General features: G+C 40.4%; 1 protein-coding gene across 3 annotated transcripts in view; it reads left to right on the top strand.

Moving 5' to 3' along the window:
• Positions 1 to 18,736, top strand: part of SMIM13 (small integral membrane protein 13) — a 52,755-nt gene extending 34,019 nt beyond the window's left edge. For all 3 annotated transcript variants that reach the window (XM_073566648.1, XM_073566652.1, XM_073566655.1), the window contains exon 3: positions 11,332 to 18,736. In XM_073566648.1, the coding sequence (XP_073422749.1) occupies positions 11,332 to 11,546 (215 nt within the window). In that variant the 3' untranslated portion in view covers positions 11,547 to 18,736. The remainder of the gene's footprint in view (positions 1 to 11,331) is intronic.
• Positions 18,737 to 19,426: the final 690 nt, after the last annotated feature.

Genomic DNA, 19,426 nt, shown 5'->3' with positions numbered 1-19,426 from the left:
TTCATTTGAAGGGGTCTACGTGTGTCGGTGTCTCTGGTACGTGAGAAAACTGTCACCACATCTACCGGAGACACTGACGTGTGAAAGGGGCCTAACAGTGCATCATGAATATGAAATACTAGATGGTGGCCCGAATCTAACGCATCGTGTATTCTAGAATATATATGCAGTTTATTTTTGAAGATTTAATAATAATGCAATAATGCACCCCCCCAATCCTGATATGTATGGTTCTCTCACCCCCAGTCCTGATATGCATGCTACCCCTCAACCCCCTTTCCTGGTATGCTTGGTCCCCCTCACCCCCCCAATCCTGGTATGCATGGTCCCCTCACCCCCCCTTTCCGTGTAGCCATGACCAATCAGCAACGCGGCCCTGTAGCCGCGACTAGTCACTGCCGTGGCCCTGTACAAAAATATTAAAAAAATAAAAAAAATTATTCTTACCTTCCAACGGCCTCCGTCTTCTTTCCACGCGCTGGGCCTCGCGTTCCCAGTAATGCTTTGCGGCTTAGACCGCTGATGATGTCTGTCTTCCTTCTCGCTCTCGTGAGAGTGACGTCATCAGCGGTCTAAGTTGCAAAGCATTACTGGGAACACGAGGCCCGGCGCGTGGAAAGAAGACAGGAGGCCGTCAGAAGGTGAGAATAATTTTTATTTTAATTCTCTTTTTTAGAGATTAAGGCATGCACCTGCCGCTGATTGGTCGCAGCCACAACCAATCAGCGGGCCGCGATTTCTGTGACAGACCGACCCGATAAGATAGATAGATATATATATATATATATATATATATATATATATATATATATATATATATATATATATATATAATATTGTGACCAAGCCAATTTTTACAATTCTGACCACTGTTACTTTATGAGGTTATAGCTCTGGAACGCTTCAACGGATTCCACTGATTCTGAGAATTTTTCCTTACATATTGTACTTCATGTAGTGGTAAAATTTCATCGGTAGGACTTGCGTTTTTTTTTTTGTTTTTTTTTTTTCATTTTTCCAACAATTTAAAAACTTTTTTTTTTTTTGGACCACCTCACATTTGAAGTGACGTTGGGGGGTCAGTATGACTGAAAATACCCAAAAGTGACACCATTCTAAAAACTGCACCCCTCAAGGTGCTCAAAATCAGAAGTTTATTAACCCTTTAGGTGCTTCATGAGAACAAAACAATTTGCAAGGAAAAAATTAACTTTTTTTCACAAAAAATTTACTTTTGACCCAAACTTTATTTTCACAAGGGCATCAGGAGAAAATGGACCACAAAATTTGTTATGAAATGGCTCCTGAGAATGCAGATACCCCCGTATGTGGAGGAAAAGCCTCTGTTTGGGCGCACGGCAGGGCTCAGAAGGGAGGGAGGGCAGTTTGATTTTTGAGCGCAAAATTGGCTGTAATCAATGACGGGCACCATGTCTCGTTTGGAGACTTGATGTGCCTAAACAGTGGAAAAATGCCCCAGTTCTAACTCCAACTCCAATTTATTTTAATATTTTTTTTTTCTATAGGGGTGACAAAGGGGAGCTTGAGTTAATATTTTTTTTTATTTTGATCACTGTGATCGACCCTATCACAGTGATCAAAATGAACCAATAGGAATTATCTCTTATTGTTGCGGGGTACCGGCCAGCAGATCCTGGAGGGTGCACTGCGCATACGCCCATCATTTTCTTCCAGGAAGATGATGTGAAGGGCCGGGGGATGGAGCAGGAGGGTCCTTGGATGGTGGAGGTACTGGGTTAGGGCTCGGGGGACCCCATTTCTCTCTTCTCTGATATGCTAGATCAAATCAGAGGAGAAAGAAATGAATGGAGAATCTGACTTTTTTTTTTTTTTTTTTGTGTGATTGCCGTTATTCGGCAAATAACTGTGCCCACATGACTGGGGACCATAAAAACTGACCTGAATCATATTTTCTAGGGTCTCTACTACCCCCGGTAGCCGAGATTCCGGAGATTTTCCAACGCTGGGGAGCGCTATACACTTATTTCTCAGCGCTGGAGGAATAAGGCCCCTTAATTGCCGCCTTTAAAAGGTGTATCGGCGGTCGTTAAGGGGTCAGTGTTGGAAAACCAGCAAATTGGCACCATACTGAAATTACATAGCAGGGGCAATCACAATATGTATTCCTCCCTTAAGGACACGCAGTGTTTGTCCATTGCTTATGGTACATATACGTGTGTGTTTATTTTATATTATCTATTAATATAATTGCCTTAGATTGTCTATCATCCACTTCCGTCTGGATGTCCCCGAATCCCACAATCCACCGCGCAGCTCCGGAAGTACGCAGACCGCTATTTTGGAACACCCAAGTGCACCGTATTACGCCCGAGACTCGCCAATGCAAGTCTGTGGGTGCAAGGGGAAAAAAACTGATTACACACGAACCATGCGTGTGACTTGCGAGAAATATGCACCTGTGTCCTTTAGAAAAGCCAGCAATTCAGTGCGCTATACTGTAGAGGCACACTGACAGGTTAAAATAGAATAAATGTATACACTTAGTAGAGGTGTGTGTATGTGATATATATAATCTCAGCGGTAGTCACTGAGGCTGCGCAGACTCACCGCCTGACCCGCAGTGAACTGACAGCGTGGGAAAATGTTAAGAGATTTTCCCTTGCTAATCAGTTCATCTCCGGTCTGGCGGGGAGGCTGCATAGGCAGCTTCTCAGTCATTCCTCCGTGGTGTACAGCTGGGCCGGTCGCATTAGCACCAGTCCCGGTTGTAAACTATTTAACCCCTTCAGATGGATTGCGGCGTGGGACTTGATTGTACAGCGGACAGGTATGGGATATTGTTGCTTTTTTATTTTGGATTTTTTACAGGAGAACGATGGCTTTGAATGGATTGGGAGTGTAATAGTCTTTTTTTCTTGTCTGTTTTAACCCCTTTCAGACTAGTGAATTAATAATGGATAGGTGTCTTATTGACACTCTTATTTAGCAGGCTTAATGGCACCTTACAATAGCAAGGTGACATTAACCCCTTATTACCCCATATGCCACCCGCTACAGGGCAATGGGAAGAGAGCAGGTAAGTGCCGGAATTGGCGCATCTTCCAGATGCGCCTTTTCTGGGGTGGTTGGGGGCAGATTTTTTTTTTTTTTTTTTTTTTTTTTAGCCAGGGGGGCCCAAAAAACAATGGTCACTTTCTAGGCTATTAATATCTGCCCTCAGTCACTGTCTTGCCCTCTCTGGTGGAGAAAATTGGGCAGGAGCCCACGTCAGTTTTTTCCGTGAATGAATCCTTTAACACAGCTCCAAGATTTTACACATATACACTACTATCCTTATTAGTGAGGGACATATAAAAAAAAATAATGGACATGCACTGGTTTACTGTATGTAACCCGTGTCTCATCCTGTCGGGGGGGGAAAAAAACACCATGTGCACGACTGTAGTGGTGCCAAGTTAGGTTCCCAAACCATATGTGATAAAATGAAAACCTGGCACTCAACTTAATGCTTGGTGAGTAGATTTATTGTAGTACCAGAAAAAGTTTCTGTCGATTTTGACCTTCATCAGTTGCGTGCTAGTATGATTGAGTATAATTTAAAGGAGGGCGCTTATTATGAATTTCACTGGAAAGCCGAAAAATCAGAGTGATGCAGAATAGTCTTAATAGATGGCAGTGTAAGCGCAGCCTGATCCTCCTGGACGCGGGTAAACACCACTTGTCATATCCTGTTGGGTTCTGTAATGATTTTACAGATGACGACAATCGATTTTTCACCTATTCTGCTGTCTACCTCTGTATGAAATATAAATAGTGATATCTATTTATATTTCATACAGAGGTAGACATATATATTAGTGTATAATTTTATATTATCACAAATATTTGAGGCAATGGAGCCATTATATGTCCATTTTGCAAGTCTGCAAGAAGATCCTGCCGTACGGATGTCACACGGATACATTGATGCAAGGAAATTGCATCCTCGCATTGCACACGGATGACATATGGATCACTGTTCATGAAACATTTGTGCGATTCTCGTCCGTGAAAAATGGACCGATATTTTATACGTCTAGTGTGACTCCAGCCTAACTCTGAGGCTCTACTAACATTTCTCACCCATTCCAAACCATCCACTACCACCATACAGCACTCAAAAGGTTCATACAAATCATTGTCACCTACGCTTTTTTTTTTTTTCCCCTCCTTCTCCTAGTCACTGGCGACATCTCCCCATCCTTGGACCTCCCTCCACTTATATACATAACTCTTCCAGCAGAAAGAAACCGTGCTAACCTTGACATTCAGTGCATGTCCTCTCCTATCTTTTAATTGTGCCCTCTGGAACGCACGGTCAGCATGTAACAAACTTACAATCACTTTTTTTTTTTTTTTTTTTTCGTTTCTAATTACTTTAACCTTCTGGTTCTTACAAAAACCTGTATCCAGCAGTCGGACACTGCCGCTGCTGCTCTTCATTTGGTGGGCTAAAATTTTGTCATACTGTCAGACCTGAGAACAGACAAGATGGAGGTGTTGGTCTGCTCCTTTCATGAGAATGTGCTTTCCAGGTCGCCAAACTCAAGGTGCGCTGAGCGTCAGTGGAGAAAATTGCTTTTAGCAAAGGCTTTCATCCACTAAGTTCATTATCGAAACTTATAATGGTAAGTTCACACTGGGCGTTTTTGCTGCATTTTTGTTTTTTTCTGCAGCAAAACCTGGTTTCTTGGCAGGAAAGAAGCTGCGGCAAAAACGCATGTTTTGGCATGTTTTTTTTTCATACATTTTTGGGGCTAACTTGTCTTTTTGCATGCTAATAAAGGAGTGCCCCCCAGAGGGAAAAAAAAATTAGTTCCTGTAGCGTAGAGCCATACCTCTAGATCCTTTAAAGTTGGCAATTCCTATGCCTCGTACAGTAAAATCACACTGACAGGTTAGAATGGATAGACTAGAGATATACACAGATATATAGATGTCAGTGACACACACACGTATGTATGCATATTACATAGAAGAAAAGCCGGCAATTCAGTAGCTGCGTAGTGTAAAATCACAGCAGGAGCCGACAGGATAGAGATGGATTACTCACAGTAAATACATATAGAATAGATATACAGTATAGATGTCTGTGACAAATACAATTAGTGCAGTGTGTGTGCAAATTACTGTACATGTATTTAATAAGATTATTTTTCTGAAAAAAATGGCTTGGGCTCCCTCCTGCGTAATTTTCGTTACCTTCAAGAGAGAAAGCCGACTGCTGGGGGGCCAATGTTTATAGTCTGGGAAGTAAGTAATACCCATTGAGCTTCCCAGACTATTAATATCAGCTCACGACTGTATACTTGGCCTTTACTGGCGATTTAAAATGGGGGGGGAGGGGGGGGGACCCTAAAAAATTGCATAGGGTCCCCCTATATTTGTGCCAGTTCTAACACTTAGCCTTGCTCTTCCCACTTGCCCTATAGCGGTGGCAAGTGGGTTGATAGTTGGGGGGGTTGATTGATGTCAGCTTTGTATTGTCAGGTGACATCAAGCCCCGATGTTAGTAATAGAGAGGCATCAATAAGACTCCCCCCATTACTAACCCCATAGTCACATTGTATAAAAAAAAACACACTATGAGTAAAGTCCTTTAATTGAAAAAAATGACAGACTCCTTTAATAATCTTAATTAAACCGTACTTACAACCTCGCCTAATTCCACTGAAGCCCTCTTTCTCCTGTAATAAACCAAAAATAATAAAACAATATCCTGCGGCTCTCTGACCAGCGGGGATGGTTTCACTGCCGATCAAAAGCGGTGATTGCCGCGCTTTCATATGCATATGAGAGCGTGTCAAACACTGTATTGTGCCCCCCCCCCCAATTCAAGTGAATGGAGTTCAGGTCCGCTCTGCTGGACGACAATCTGTATGGACGCATCATGCATCCTGCCATCTAGAGGTAGCAGAGCTGACTCTGAGGTCACATCCTGCTGTCCTTTACTTTTCTGCAGCACATACGCACCCCCATTTTTGTTTTCACTTTAATTTGATTACCCCGGAAAAATGCGTTGCACTGTTCTATTTTAAGTGTTGACACCTTGCACTTTACACATTTTTTTTTATATATACATTTTTTGTTTTTATTTAATTTGATTACCCATTGTGATACTCTATTATAGTATTTCTTTGTCCAAAAAATATTTATACTTTCTATAAATTGTATGCAGTTTGCATGTACTTATTGGGACCTATATGGTAGATAATATTTGAGTGGGCCTCTATTGAACTAATATTGTGTATATTTTAACATTTGGTTACGGTGTGCTTTTAATTTATCTAGTGTTATTTTACTACCCATTGTCAAAATTAACTTTTATATGCTTTTATGTTGCATGTCCTTTTATTCATATATTTGAATTTTTAAAAAAATTTTTTATATATACATTTTTTAATCTTATCCGTTTTTTGTTTATTCATTGAGAGGTGTAGTTTGTATTATGGGGTCCCTTATGAGGGGTTCTGCTGTTCTGGCACCTCGTGGGCTTTCCCAGTCGGTCATGGCACCTGCAAACCATAATGGTAAAATTTGGTGCTCCTTGCATTCTTAGCTTTGCACTGTGCCTCAATTTTTTACCGACTTACATGTAAGGTATTGGCGCACTCAGGGAAAAATGGACCTCCGTTTTTTGGAAAAACAATTTGCTATTGGCCCTTAGAAAAATTAAGATCTTGGGGCTAAAACAACATTTTAGTGGCAGAAATGTAATTATTCATTCTTCACTGTAGTATTCCCACAGATATGGTCTATTGGCATACTCAGGAGAAATTACGCTACAAATTGTATGGTGCAATTTCTCCTGTTCCCTTATTTAAATACAAAATTTGAGGCTAAAATAATAATTTTGTGGGGAAATGTGATTTAATTATGTTCATGGCTCAACGGTATAAACTTCTGTGAAGCACATGTGTGGTAAGCACCTTGAACCCCCATCTAAATGCATTCCTTGAGGGGTTTAGTTTTCAAAATGGGGTCACTTCTGGGGGGTTTACACTGCTTAGGCACATCAGGGGGCCTACAAACGGGATATGATGTCCGCTAATTATTCCAGGAAATTTTACATTCAAAAAGTCAATTGATGCTACTTTCCTTCCGATCTCTGCCGTGCGCCCAAACAGTGGTTTTCTCCCTCATATGGGGTATCTGAATGCTCAGGAGAAATCGCACAAATGTTAGGTCATTATTTCCTATTACCTTTGTCAAAATTAAAAAAAAAAAATTGGATCTGAAGTAAATTTTGTGAGAAAAAGTTAATGGTTTTTTTTTTTATTTTTTTTCCCCACATTCCAAAAATTCTTGTGAAGCACCTGAAAGGTAAATAAACTTCTTGAATGTAGTTTTTAGCACCTTGAGGGGTGCATTTTGTAGTATGGTGTCACTTTTGGGTATTTTCTGTCATGTAGACTCCTCAAAGTGACTTCAAATGTGATGTGGTCCCTTAAAAAAAAAAATTGTAAATTTTGTTGGAAAAATGAAAAATCGCCGGTCAATTTTAAAACCCTTAACTTCCTAACACAAAAAAATGTTGGTTCTAAAATTGTGCTGATGTAAAATAGGCATGTGGGAAATGTTATTTATTAACTATTCTGTGTGACTTATCTCTGTGATTTAAGGGCATGAAAATTCAAAGTTTAAAAATTGCAAAATTTCACCCAATTTCCATTTTTTTTTATTTTTTTTTTTTTTCCACAAGCACAAGTGATATCAAAGAAACTATCATTAAGTACAATATGTCACAAAAAAAGCAATCTCAGTATCCATTGAAGCGTTCCCGAGTTATAACCACAAAGTGACAGTGGCCAGAATTGTAAAAACTTACCTGGTCATTAACATGCAAACCACCTTCGGGGGTAAAGTAGTTAATAACACATCTTTCAACTGGCCTATGACCTCAACTCACTGACCTAACTCTTCCCTGTTGCCTCCTTCTAAACATTCAGAATCTGCTCCCTCCTGTTCATCTGTCTCGACACCCTCCATGCACATAATTGCAATTAAACGAACTGGCTGCTGACCGGATCATGCAGCTTTATATGAAAATCCCTATTTATTACTATTACTGGATCTGAAATAATAAGCACTTTTCACCTATTGTGTCCCCCTATTTCTTTGTAGATTGTAAGCTTGCGAGCAGGGCCCTCACTCCTAATGTAACTGTTTAAACTGTCTGACCTTGTATTGGATTTGTCTGTATATGTCCCCACTTAACTGTAAAGTGCTGTAGAATATTTTGGCGCTACATAAAATGAAATTACCGTATATACCTTATTTTTCGGACAATAAGACGCACCCTAATTTTCAGAAGGAAAATAGGGAAAAAAGTGTCAAATGGGGGTCCGAATTCAGCTTACCTGGGAAGGGATCCGGCACAGGTAGAGGAGTGGTCACAGGGGTCCAGGTTGGTTGTGCTGGGGCAGGTTGGTGGGGTTGGGGCAGCTGGGCTGTGGCAGCTGCGCTTTGCTGGGACAGGTGGATGTGCTGGGCTGGGGCAGGTGGGCTGTGCTGGGCTGGGGCAGGTGGGGTGAGGGTGGCGGCGGGCTGTGCGCCAGTGCAGGGGCGGCGACTCCGCCGGCATTTCCTTGAAGCCCGGACGAGTTCTCGTTGCCGAGATTTGAATCTAGTCTCCCGGGACGAGATCTGAACCTGCGCATGCGCCGTCCCCGGACCGGCGGCCATCTTCCCGGCAGCCATGTTCCCGGAGGCCACCGCAACATGGCGGCAGCCAGCAACGGATGTGCGGGGGCCTCCGGGCTTCAAGGAAATGCCGGCGGAGCCCCCCCACGGAGCACAGAGAGCCACTACCCCTGCACCGGAGCACAGCCCTCTGCCACCACTGCACCACAGAGCCCCGTGGCACCAGCCATGGTCGCAAGTAAGTATATTGCGACCATAAGACGCACCCCCCACTTTCCCCCAAAATTTTTTTGGGAAAAAGTGCATCTTAAGGCCCGAAAAATACGGTACTCGAGTAGAAGCCGAGATTTTCAGCCCATTTTTTTGGGCAGAAAGTCCCCCTCTCTGCTTATACTCGAGTCATATACCGGGGGTTGGTGGGGGAGGGGGAGCGGGCATGTCAAATCATACTCGCCCCCTCCTGATGCGGTCTCTGCAGCCCCCCTGCTTCCATGGTCTCGGCACCCCTGCTCTTCCTGCGTTCAGCGGTCACATGGTACCGCTCATTAAAGTCATGAATATGCACATATTCATGACTTGAATGAGCGGTACCACGTGACTGCTGTACGCAGGAAGAGCAGGGGTTCCGAGACCATGGAAGAAGCAGGGGGGCTGCAGAGACCGTGCGCCAGGAGGAAGTGAGGAGTAGGGGAGCAGTGCAGTATTCACCTGTCGCCGTTCCACCGCTGCGCGCTGCTCTGTCCTCCGCGTCCTCTGACTGTGACATTCAGGTCAGTGGGTGCGATGGTTTAGTCAGTGCGCGCCCTCTGCTGAACATCTCCGCAGGGACCCGGGAGACAGAGCGGCGTGAAGCGGTGGAACGCGGACAGGTGAATATCGCCAGTGCCAGGGGCCTGAGCCAGCGGTGACATCGGCACCTGTCCCCCATAGAGCGCCGGTGTCCCCACCCTGCTCAGGACACCGGCGACGAGATATGAGTATGTAATTTCTAATTTTAATTGCAGCAGCAATATATGGGCCGTATTTATCTATGGAGCATCATTTTGGACCACAATTGGCCCTTGTACAGCACCACCCTCGGCTTATACTCGAGTCAATAAGTTTTCCCTGTTTTTGTGGCAAAATTAGGGGGTCTCGGCTTATACTCGAGTATATACGGTATTATTGTATAATTGTTACAAAAGGATACTCGGCCTTCATAGTACAACAGTCAATGAAAAGATCTTAATGCTAATATTAGCAATAAGTTAGATCTTAATTTTGATATTGGCAATAAGTTAGTCATACTACCGTAGTAGTAATTTTGAAGTAAATAGTTTATGTACACTATATTACTAGTAATAGGTAACCAAAATTGGCTGCCTCAGAGTACAAACAATGCAATTTAAGTATTGCATATAACAGGGCTGTGGAGTCGGTAAGCCAAACCTGCGACTCCGACTCCTCAATTTCCCTTACACCGACTCCAACTCCGACTCCACGACTCCGACTCCCACACATATTGCTTATATTTAAGTGAAAAATTTATTGTAGTACAATGTGAACCTCAGACATTTAATCATTTTTATGATCCAATAATCAAGATATTTAGATAGAACAGAATATATATTGGTGTACTACCCAGCTTTCATTCTTTTTGGTACAGATATGATATGGATAGACAGATATGGATAAATGGATATATAGATAGAGCAGATTTCTAATCTGCTTTTGCTATTGAAAACATTATCTATGAGCTCAAAAACCTTTCAGGTGATGCAGTTTTTTAAAAAGATCAGCTTTTGCAGCTGAAAAACGTATCCTCAAAAAACACAGGAAAAACGCTGTGTGTGAATGTAGCCTTAGATCAGGAATATAACAGCCATTTATAAGACATTTCATAACTTTCCCAAACTCCTATGAAAAAATATTCAGCACATAGTGCATTGAATTACTGTACCCAATTTATTATATATTTTAGGAGTCGGAGTCGGTCCATTTTATACCGACTCAAACTCCGACTCCACCAAAATGAGCACCGACGCCGACTCCACGACTCCGACTCCACAGCCCTGGCATATAAGGAAGAAAATATGGGGAAAGAGGGAGAAGAAAGGTATAAATTACCTCCTGTGGAGTATGCTGCGACGCCCTGACATATGTTTCGGCGTATATAGTTTTCTTCTGAGGTTCCATAATCGTACTGACCTTGAGAATTTTATTGCCAGGTCATTTTCTCTGAAAAATGAACGTTATAAATGAATAACACAAAAAACAATTGTGGAATTGCATTGGTTTCTTGCTATTACACCACACTTGGATTCTCCCCCCCCCCCCCCCCTTTTCTAGTACATTACATGGTCAAATGGATGGGTGTCATTCAAAAGTGCAACTCTTCCTGCAAAAAAAACAAGCCTTCACACCGGCTGTGTCAACAGAAGAATAAAAATAATTATGACTCTTGGAATATGGGGAGGAAAAAAGATGAAAAATTGCTTGGTCTTTAAGAGGTTAAACAGATGTGACCAATGATATGCAGTGGAACTCCTTGCCCATAAATAAGGAATCTTAGACTATCCACAGAAAGCTTGTTTTACCTTTTAGCATTTTTTTTTTTACCACGTTAGGATAGCGTTTTCAAAACATGTATTGGAAGTAACCTTTTTTTTTTTTTTTCTTTGCTTTCAGGTTGGTACGTTGTGTGGCATCTGTTCTTGTCCAAGTTTAAGTTCCTCAGAGAACTTGTGTGTGACAGCGGATCACTACAAGGCGATAGTGAGTCGTCGTCATCATCATCCTCATCGTCCTCATCTGTAGCAGAGTCTGAACCTTCATCCACACCACAAAGAACCAGACCGAAGACTGCACGACAGAGGAAAATCCCAGCCGATGAAGCAACTTAACGATCCACGGACTTCATCATTGGGAATCTCTGATATTAGCATATGCACTGTAGGAGGCAACACTATGACTTTGGTAATAAAGCCGAGCTTATATCACATTGATCATCAAATCTGTTAGAAATACGTATGAAGCATTGTCAATGGGTAGAAATCATTCATCGCATGACCTTAGCCATGGAGACATAACCTACATTGTAAAGCTGCAGCGATTCTCAGACTAGCGTCACTGTATTCACTTGGCTGCTCGAGCGTTATCTGCTCTCCGTCTACAAATGCTGGATTATTTAGTATGTCAGAGCGGTCAGTATGCGCCTCCATTAGTACCTTCTGGATTACCAAACACCAGCCTAAGACGCCTTGTAATGAAATCATTGATCAGTTCTAGAGCCATGATGTCATGTGACGGACGGAAGCCTCCACCATACTGGTTTACGGTTTGCCTGGCTGCTATTTCTGTCTTGTTCTTATATCATTTGTCTTGCTTTTTTTTCCTCCAGCAAGATCAAAGCACTATGGGAACATCAGGATTATCAGTGTCCGAGCTGCACCACGTTACTCGCTAAATACGGAACAAACCCCTTCATTATTGCGTCTGATGCAGCATACCATTGTCACCACTCGTCTGCCTCAAGAAGTATCTTGCTTCTTCTTGATCCTGGACTTTTTCTTCTCTAATTTCACGCTGGATGTGGCATCATAATGGGCATTCACATGGCCATTGTCAGTGGCACTGATGCAATATTATTCCTTTCTTACTGTGAAATCATCTACCAGTGACGATGGAGGTGTCACTTTTCCACTCTTATGTTTACACTGCGTAATGTTACTCTTTCCATACAGAATCCAGAGTGGTCATATCTCCCAGTTAGATATGCATATTGGCGATATGATCACAGTAGTACGGTCTGCGCTTTGTAAATCGTCATATCCATTCATTGTAATGTAAAGGCAAGTTATTTCCCCTTACACCATACTTTCAGTAACCATTGAGCTCTAAATTTATGGATTTTTTTTTTTTTTTTTTGAGGTTCTGAAGTACTGTAACGCATTATTACCAATGGTTCATGTATCTGTGATATTACAGAGCAGAGGTTCTTGGATAACACTTGACGAATGGTGCATGTATTTGCATAGAAAATTAATTAGAATGTGTTTTCCAAAAATCTGGGAAGGTCAGATTTTGTTAAATGAAGGTGCAAGTTTAGATGTTGTTGTGTGTGGTGTTTTTTTTTTTTTTTTTTTTTTTTTTTTTTTTTGAAAAGTGGCAGTTTATAAGGACAAGGTCCAATATATAATAAGCTAACATTACTAACATGTTTATAATGATGACATGCGTATGATATTAATGGCCGCGGTCAGATCATGAATTGGAACGATTACTCAATTACTGACTGATCAGAAACAGCTCAATGTATATAGTTCTGTGTACTGGAGCGTCAGTGAGCGGTTTTTTTGTTGGGGGGGGGGGGTTATTTTTTAGAATATTTTTTATTTTTTTTATTTTCTTTTTACGCCAGTGTAAGCTAAATAATTTACAGCTCTGGCAAAACTTAAGAGACCACCACATCAAAACCCTGTCATGGGCAGCCCATTCTCCAGACCTGAACTCCATTGAAAACCTCTGGAATGTAATCAAGAGGATGATTCATAGTCACAAGCCATAAAACAAAGAACTGCTTAAATTTTTGCACCAGAAGCAGTGTGAAAGACTGGTGGCAAGCATGCCAAGACACATGAAAGCTATGATTTAAAAATCATGGTTATTCCACAAAATATTGATTTCTGAACTCTTCCTGAGTTAAAACATTAGTATTGTTTCTAAATGATTATGAACTTGTTTTCTTTGCATTATTTGAGGTATGAAAGCACTGGGTTTTATTTTTAATTTTGACCATTTTTCTTTGTCAGAAAAAAATACAAAATTTATTGCTTGGAAAATCTGAGATGTCAGTTTATAGAATAAAAGAACAATTTACATTTTACTCAAATATACCTATAATGAGAAAAATCAGACAAACTGAACATTTGAAGGTGGTCTCTGAATTTTTGCCAGAGCTGTAGGTGGAGAATAGGTACTGACTGCATAGTTCATACATCTGCTTTTACCTTCTCATAAGATTGCAAAAATGGTCAACTTACTATTTTTTTTTTTTTTTTTTAAATTAAACAAAACTATATGCAAATGTGACTTTAATAAACAGCCCGTGATTTAGAGCATTTGCATATGACTCTATTAAAATCTCTGTTGTAAAGATGTATAAATATGCTGGCTATATCCTACAGGAATCCAAAACCTGTCAGTCTCCAGCTTTAGAGGATCATGGAGGTTTTTTTTTTTTTTTTTTCCAATTCTTCCTCATCAATTGTTTGAAGCAATGAGGGGGGGGGGGAATCATGAATTCAGCTAGGTATACCATACTATAGAAGTATTTTGCCTTAGAGAGGTTAATACATGGTGGTTAGTGATGAGCAAACGTGCTCGGGTGCTAACTAAGTGTCTTCAGCTACCTCAAAATATGTTCGAGTCTCCACACCTGCATGTCTTGTAGCTATTGGCCGCAACACATGCAGGGATTGCCGAAGAAACTTGGCTAGCACCTGAGCATGCTTGGACAAGACCTTACCTGAGCATGTTCACTCATCACTAATGGTGGTACATGTGCTAAATGACTGGTGAGGTAATCGCTGATGCTGTACAAGAAATGAAGGAAAAAGCTTAAAACTAAACTCTTAGAAGTTTAACTCCATTATTCTAAAAATTACAAAATTTTGATCTAAGTTATTTCCAGTCGGTGACTTGAAAAAATAAATTGTATGCCAGTCCCTGACTGAAGGACGCTCTTGTGGTTCCGCACAGCCAATGAAAAATACACACAAGTTGATTAAGAGATGCATGCCTTCTAGTGTACTTCTCAAGACTGGGGTATAAAATGATAGTCTTGACTAACTGAGCCCTACATGGTTTCAGCCCCTTACTTGGTTCAGCTCTCCTCAGTGACCTAAGCCTCTCCTAGTTTTCTAACCTGGAAATGTGTGATGGAGGTAATCTTAGATGGATGTGACTGTATAGTTTGGGTCAGGAGATCTGCGCCTGGTCTGTGTCAGACCGTAAAATACAGAGGTGTGAAATCAGCCTTAGTCAAAGATGAGATTTCTGAAAGATCTAACTTGTGCATTACACATCCTGGCCATTGGTTTCAATAGGATCTGTATAATGCACCACTTATCCTGTGGTGATGCTGCAAAGGAATTAAACACTTCCTGCCAAGATCTGTGAGGTCTTGATTACTGAGGTTATCAACAATAAATAAGTTTGTAGGGTTTCTCTCTATTAAATGTTATTTAACCTCTAACTGTTGCATTTTTTTCTTTTTTCAACCCACAAGACCAGAGGCAACTGACCTCTTATCAATATTTTTTGTGCTGTGGCGTTCCTTCAGTTGAATGGAAGTGATCATCAGAACATTACCTGTTGAGTAAATCAATCTTTTGTTTTAATTTTGGGGGGATTTCGTTGTTTTGGTTTTTCTTTTTTTCTGTCCTCTTGCATATAATCTGTATTTTTGAAAGAAAAGGAAAATTTTACATTGGCCACCGGGGCTATTTCAGAACCTTCCTTCTATGTTTTAGGAAACGCGTATATTGCTGCAAGGGTCAAGGTCTGACACTATCTTTTTATTAAAGTGTCTAATGGAATGGGCATGTGCAAAGGTCATTCTGAAGGGAGATGGAGCTGCAGCACAACCTTTTTTTTTTTTTTTGTTTTTTTTTTTTTTTGTTTTTTCTTTGGATCCTGTGTTTGTCACTTGTGTATAGATGTGTAGGAGTCCAAAAACAAACCTGGTGGCCAGTGTGAAAATTGCAAATATATACAGTAGCGTTCAAAATCACAATCTGGATACTAGTGGGAACATTGCCCACTGTTTTCTAATTCAAAACATGAAGAGATGTCTATAATTTTTAGCTGCTTTACAGAAAATGAGCTGTTCTAAAAAAAAAAAATAGCAGTATCGGCATTTGTCTTTACAAACTCTCACCATTTGTACTTTTTTTTTTTTTTTTTTTTTTTCTTGTGGATTTGGCATTCCTGTGGATCATTAATCTAATATTTAGTTGTATACCCACAGATTTTTTTTTTTTTTTTTTTAAAAAGCTTTCACATCCATATTGCATAGTCAACCAACTTCTAGCACCTGTCATGTTGTTCTAGCCAAGGATTGAACTACATCCCACATTTTTTGGCATTTGTTGGTTTTGCCTCAAACTGCATTTTTAATGTCACCCCACAAGTGTTCTATCGGATTAAAACCCCTTCGTGACCAGGCCAATTTTTTTAAATTCTGACCAATGTCACTTTATGTGGTCATAACTCTGGAATGCTTCAACAAATCCCAGTGATTTTGAGATTGTTTTTTCGTGGCACATTATAATTTATGGTAATAGTAAATTTAGATTGATATGTTTTGTATTTATTTATAAAAATATCAGAAACTTGACAAAAACGTAAAAAAAACTGCAGTTTTCAAACTTTGATTATCCCTTTAACCCAGATAGTCATACCACAGAAAAACATGAATAAATAACATTTCCCACATGTCTGCTTTACATCAGCACCATTTTTTAAAACTGTCATTTATTTTGTTAGCCTTTTAGGAGGTTTAAAAATGTAGCAGCAATTTTTCATTTTTTCAAGGAAATTTACAAAATTTATTTTTTTTGAGGGACCTATCCAGGTTTGAAGTGACTTTAGGGGTCCTATATATTGGAAAACCCCAAATGTGATACCATTTTATAAACAGCACCCCCTGACATATTGAAAACTGCTGTCAGGTAGTTTATTAACCCTTCAGGTGATTTTCAGGAATTAATGCAAGGTGGTATAGCCGGAATGAAAAAGTGTTTGTTTACCACCTAAATGTCGCTAACTTCTGAACTGACCGCTATATCCGGGAGACTCTAAGGCCGCTATTTGGCCATGAACTGCTATGGCAAACATCAGGATCACAGAATCATGATCTAAGTGTATCAATTAGATTAAAATGCAAGCCCCCACAATCTTTTAACCATTTATTTGATGTAGTCACTTTTGACAGCAGCAACTAAGGGGTTAAACAGATATGCACGGTGCCAACACAGATCATTTGTGAAACAGCAAGTTGTCAGATATAGTGGACAGCCAACAGCTGCTGGATTGTCACCTATATGGGGATGATATTCTCTTATATCTCAGGTCAGTATATATACATATTGGCGGTCTTGAAGGGGTTAAGGTCCAGGAATTGGGCTCACCACTCCATAACCTCAATTTTGTTGGACTGGGACCAAGATTTTGCTCATTTAGGCTGGTTTCACACTTGCGTTGGGCAGAGCTGCAGAGGCCTGTGTACTTCCTCCGTTAGGCCCTGCTCACTGCCGCGCTTCCATTCAGCTCCGCGTACGTCAGTATGCGTCCTGCGTACCTATCTTTAACATTGGGTATGCAGGCCATGTGAATGTATGCGGATGCCTCCGCATGTGTCGTTTTGATGCTGCGTCAAACGCAACATGTTGCATCTTGTTATAGGCGGAGCAGAATCGAAGAGGTGCGGCAGTGGGCGGGGCTTAATGTAGGAACTACGCAGCCCTCCGCAGCTCTACCCGACTCAAGTGTGAAACTAGCCTTACTGGTGTTTAGGGTCATTGTCTTGTTGAAACGCCCATTTGAAGGGCATATCCTCTACAGCGTAAGGCAACAGGACTTCAAGTATTTTAATATATGTAAACTGGTCCATGATCGCTGGTATGTGGTAAATAGGTCCGGCACCATAGTAAGAGAAACATGCCCATATCCTGATACTTGCATCACCATGCCTTACGGCCTTCAGAGTGTACTGTGACTTGAATGCAGAGTTTGGGGGTCATTGCAAGGACTTCTTGCTAAGAGATTAGCTTACACAGGCATGTTCTACCTTTCACAGTACTCACAGATAACTTGAGACTGTCTTTGATCATCTTGGAGCTGATCACTGGCTGAGCCTTTGCCATTCTGGCCATTCTTGTATCCATTCTACTCCACGTCTCTGGTTTGGTTTTCCATTTTAAAGCACTGGAGATCATTTTAGCTGAACCAGCCTATCGTCTGTACTTCTGTATAAGTTTTACCCTCTCAAATTAATCTTTTTAAGGAGAAATGCATATACAGCATGTCCTGGCTTCATCCTTAATTAAGGGCCACCTGATTCACCCCTGTTTCTTCACAGAATGATTGTCCTCACTAATTGAACTCCACACTGCTATTATTTTGATCACACTCCCTTTCAATTATTTATTCTAATACACAGATTCAAAAACGTGCAGATCACAAATGCGGAGTCTGTTGGGTTTCTTAGAATCTACTAGACCAACTGGTAAATTGTTTGACTCTTGGTAATATAATTTGTACCAAAAACAGTGATCTGGTTAGTCATATTGGACTGCGATTATTTTGAACACTACCGTATAATGTATGTATTTTTTTTCAATACGTAAAACCCCAAACAATTCTCAGGCTTTTAGGTTTTGTGTTCTTGTGGGTTTTTTTTTTTTTTTTTTACATTTTTAGACCAAATCTTGTGTAAGAGAAGTTTCTAGGTTTGGATGTACCATATTTAATTTTTAGGAGGGGAAATCCAAACACCCTGTTTAGGAACTTTGCCTTAGGAATACAGTTTAAACCAATGGTGTCACGTTAATAATCGTGTATAATCGTGTCAATTACTTGTCTGTGCCTCACCAAACGCACTTTATACTCTGTACCACTAGCGTTTCAATAAATGAACTTGTACGTTAAGTGATTGTACATACATACGGACAGTGTGATGTGTATATTTTACGTGGATATGACAGCTTATATTTCTTTAGTCTTTAATTACCTTAAAGAAATGATGGCAGAGCCTTCATAGCAAGTAATGGCACCGAGCAGCAGAATTATGCACACTATTACCTGCTGCGTCACTGTATGTTTACACCATGTGGGTCTTTGTTCTCATAGGGCATTTTAATAAGGCTCGCTGAGGAATGTCTTGTCTTAGAATATGCCTCTTCAGTGTTATAAACCATTATTAAAGGTGACGTACCTTTATAGAAAGGACAGTAATTAAAGCCTTGTGTGTTTTACTGAAATTTCAGATTGATTTATGATGTTGCATTCATTAAAGGTATACTGCACCTTCTCCCTTTTTTTGCTTTTATTTCTTTTCTTTGCTCACATTTTATGCAACTGTTTAGTAAATCATGGGATTGGTTAGGGGTCTCAGTGGTGGGACCCACACAATCAGGGCTGTGGAGTCGGTAAGCCAAACCTGCGACTCGGACTCCTCAATTTCCCTTACACTGACTCCACGACTCTGACTCCTACATATATTGCTTATATTTAAGTAAAAAATTTATTGTAGTACAATGTGAACATCAGGCATTTAATCATTTTTATGATACAATAACACTGGGGAATGCAATTTTTTAGGAGTTTGGTCAGACAACTGTTAATTAATTTTTGGATGCTGAATCCAGAAATGATCTCAGTTTTTCTCTATCACGTCAAGTTTTTGAACTATAGGATTTGTCTTCTCAAAAATATGTAAACTACTGTACCTAAAAAAAATTTTTTTTTTAAATAGTACAAATACGAACAAAAAATGAAATATATAAGAAATAGGCATGACAAATGTATTTTAACACTATCATGGTTTTTTACAAAGGAGAGAGAGAGAGATATATATATGTGTATTTAAGGTAAAAATGTACATTTATAGCTTTTTCTGGAGTGTTTAACTTGAGGACAATCACGTTTGATGCTTCAGCAATAGTCAGCCATCATATGTACATCCTATCTACCCTGGTAGCGGTCTTCCATAACCTTCAAA

This window comes from Dendrobates tinctorius, unplaced genomic scaffold (assembly GCF_039654945.1).
Source record: "Dendrobates tinctorius isolate UK_male_01 unplaced genomic scaffold, ASM3965494v1 ptg000004l, whole genome shotgun sequence".
Taxonomy (NCBI): Eukaryota; Metazoa; Chordata; class Amphibia; order Anura; family Dendrobatidae; genus Dendrobates; species Dendrobates tinctorius.
The sequence above is the reverse complement of the archived record's forward strand: the minus strand, read 5'-3'. Positions and strand labels throughout refer to the sequence as shown.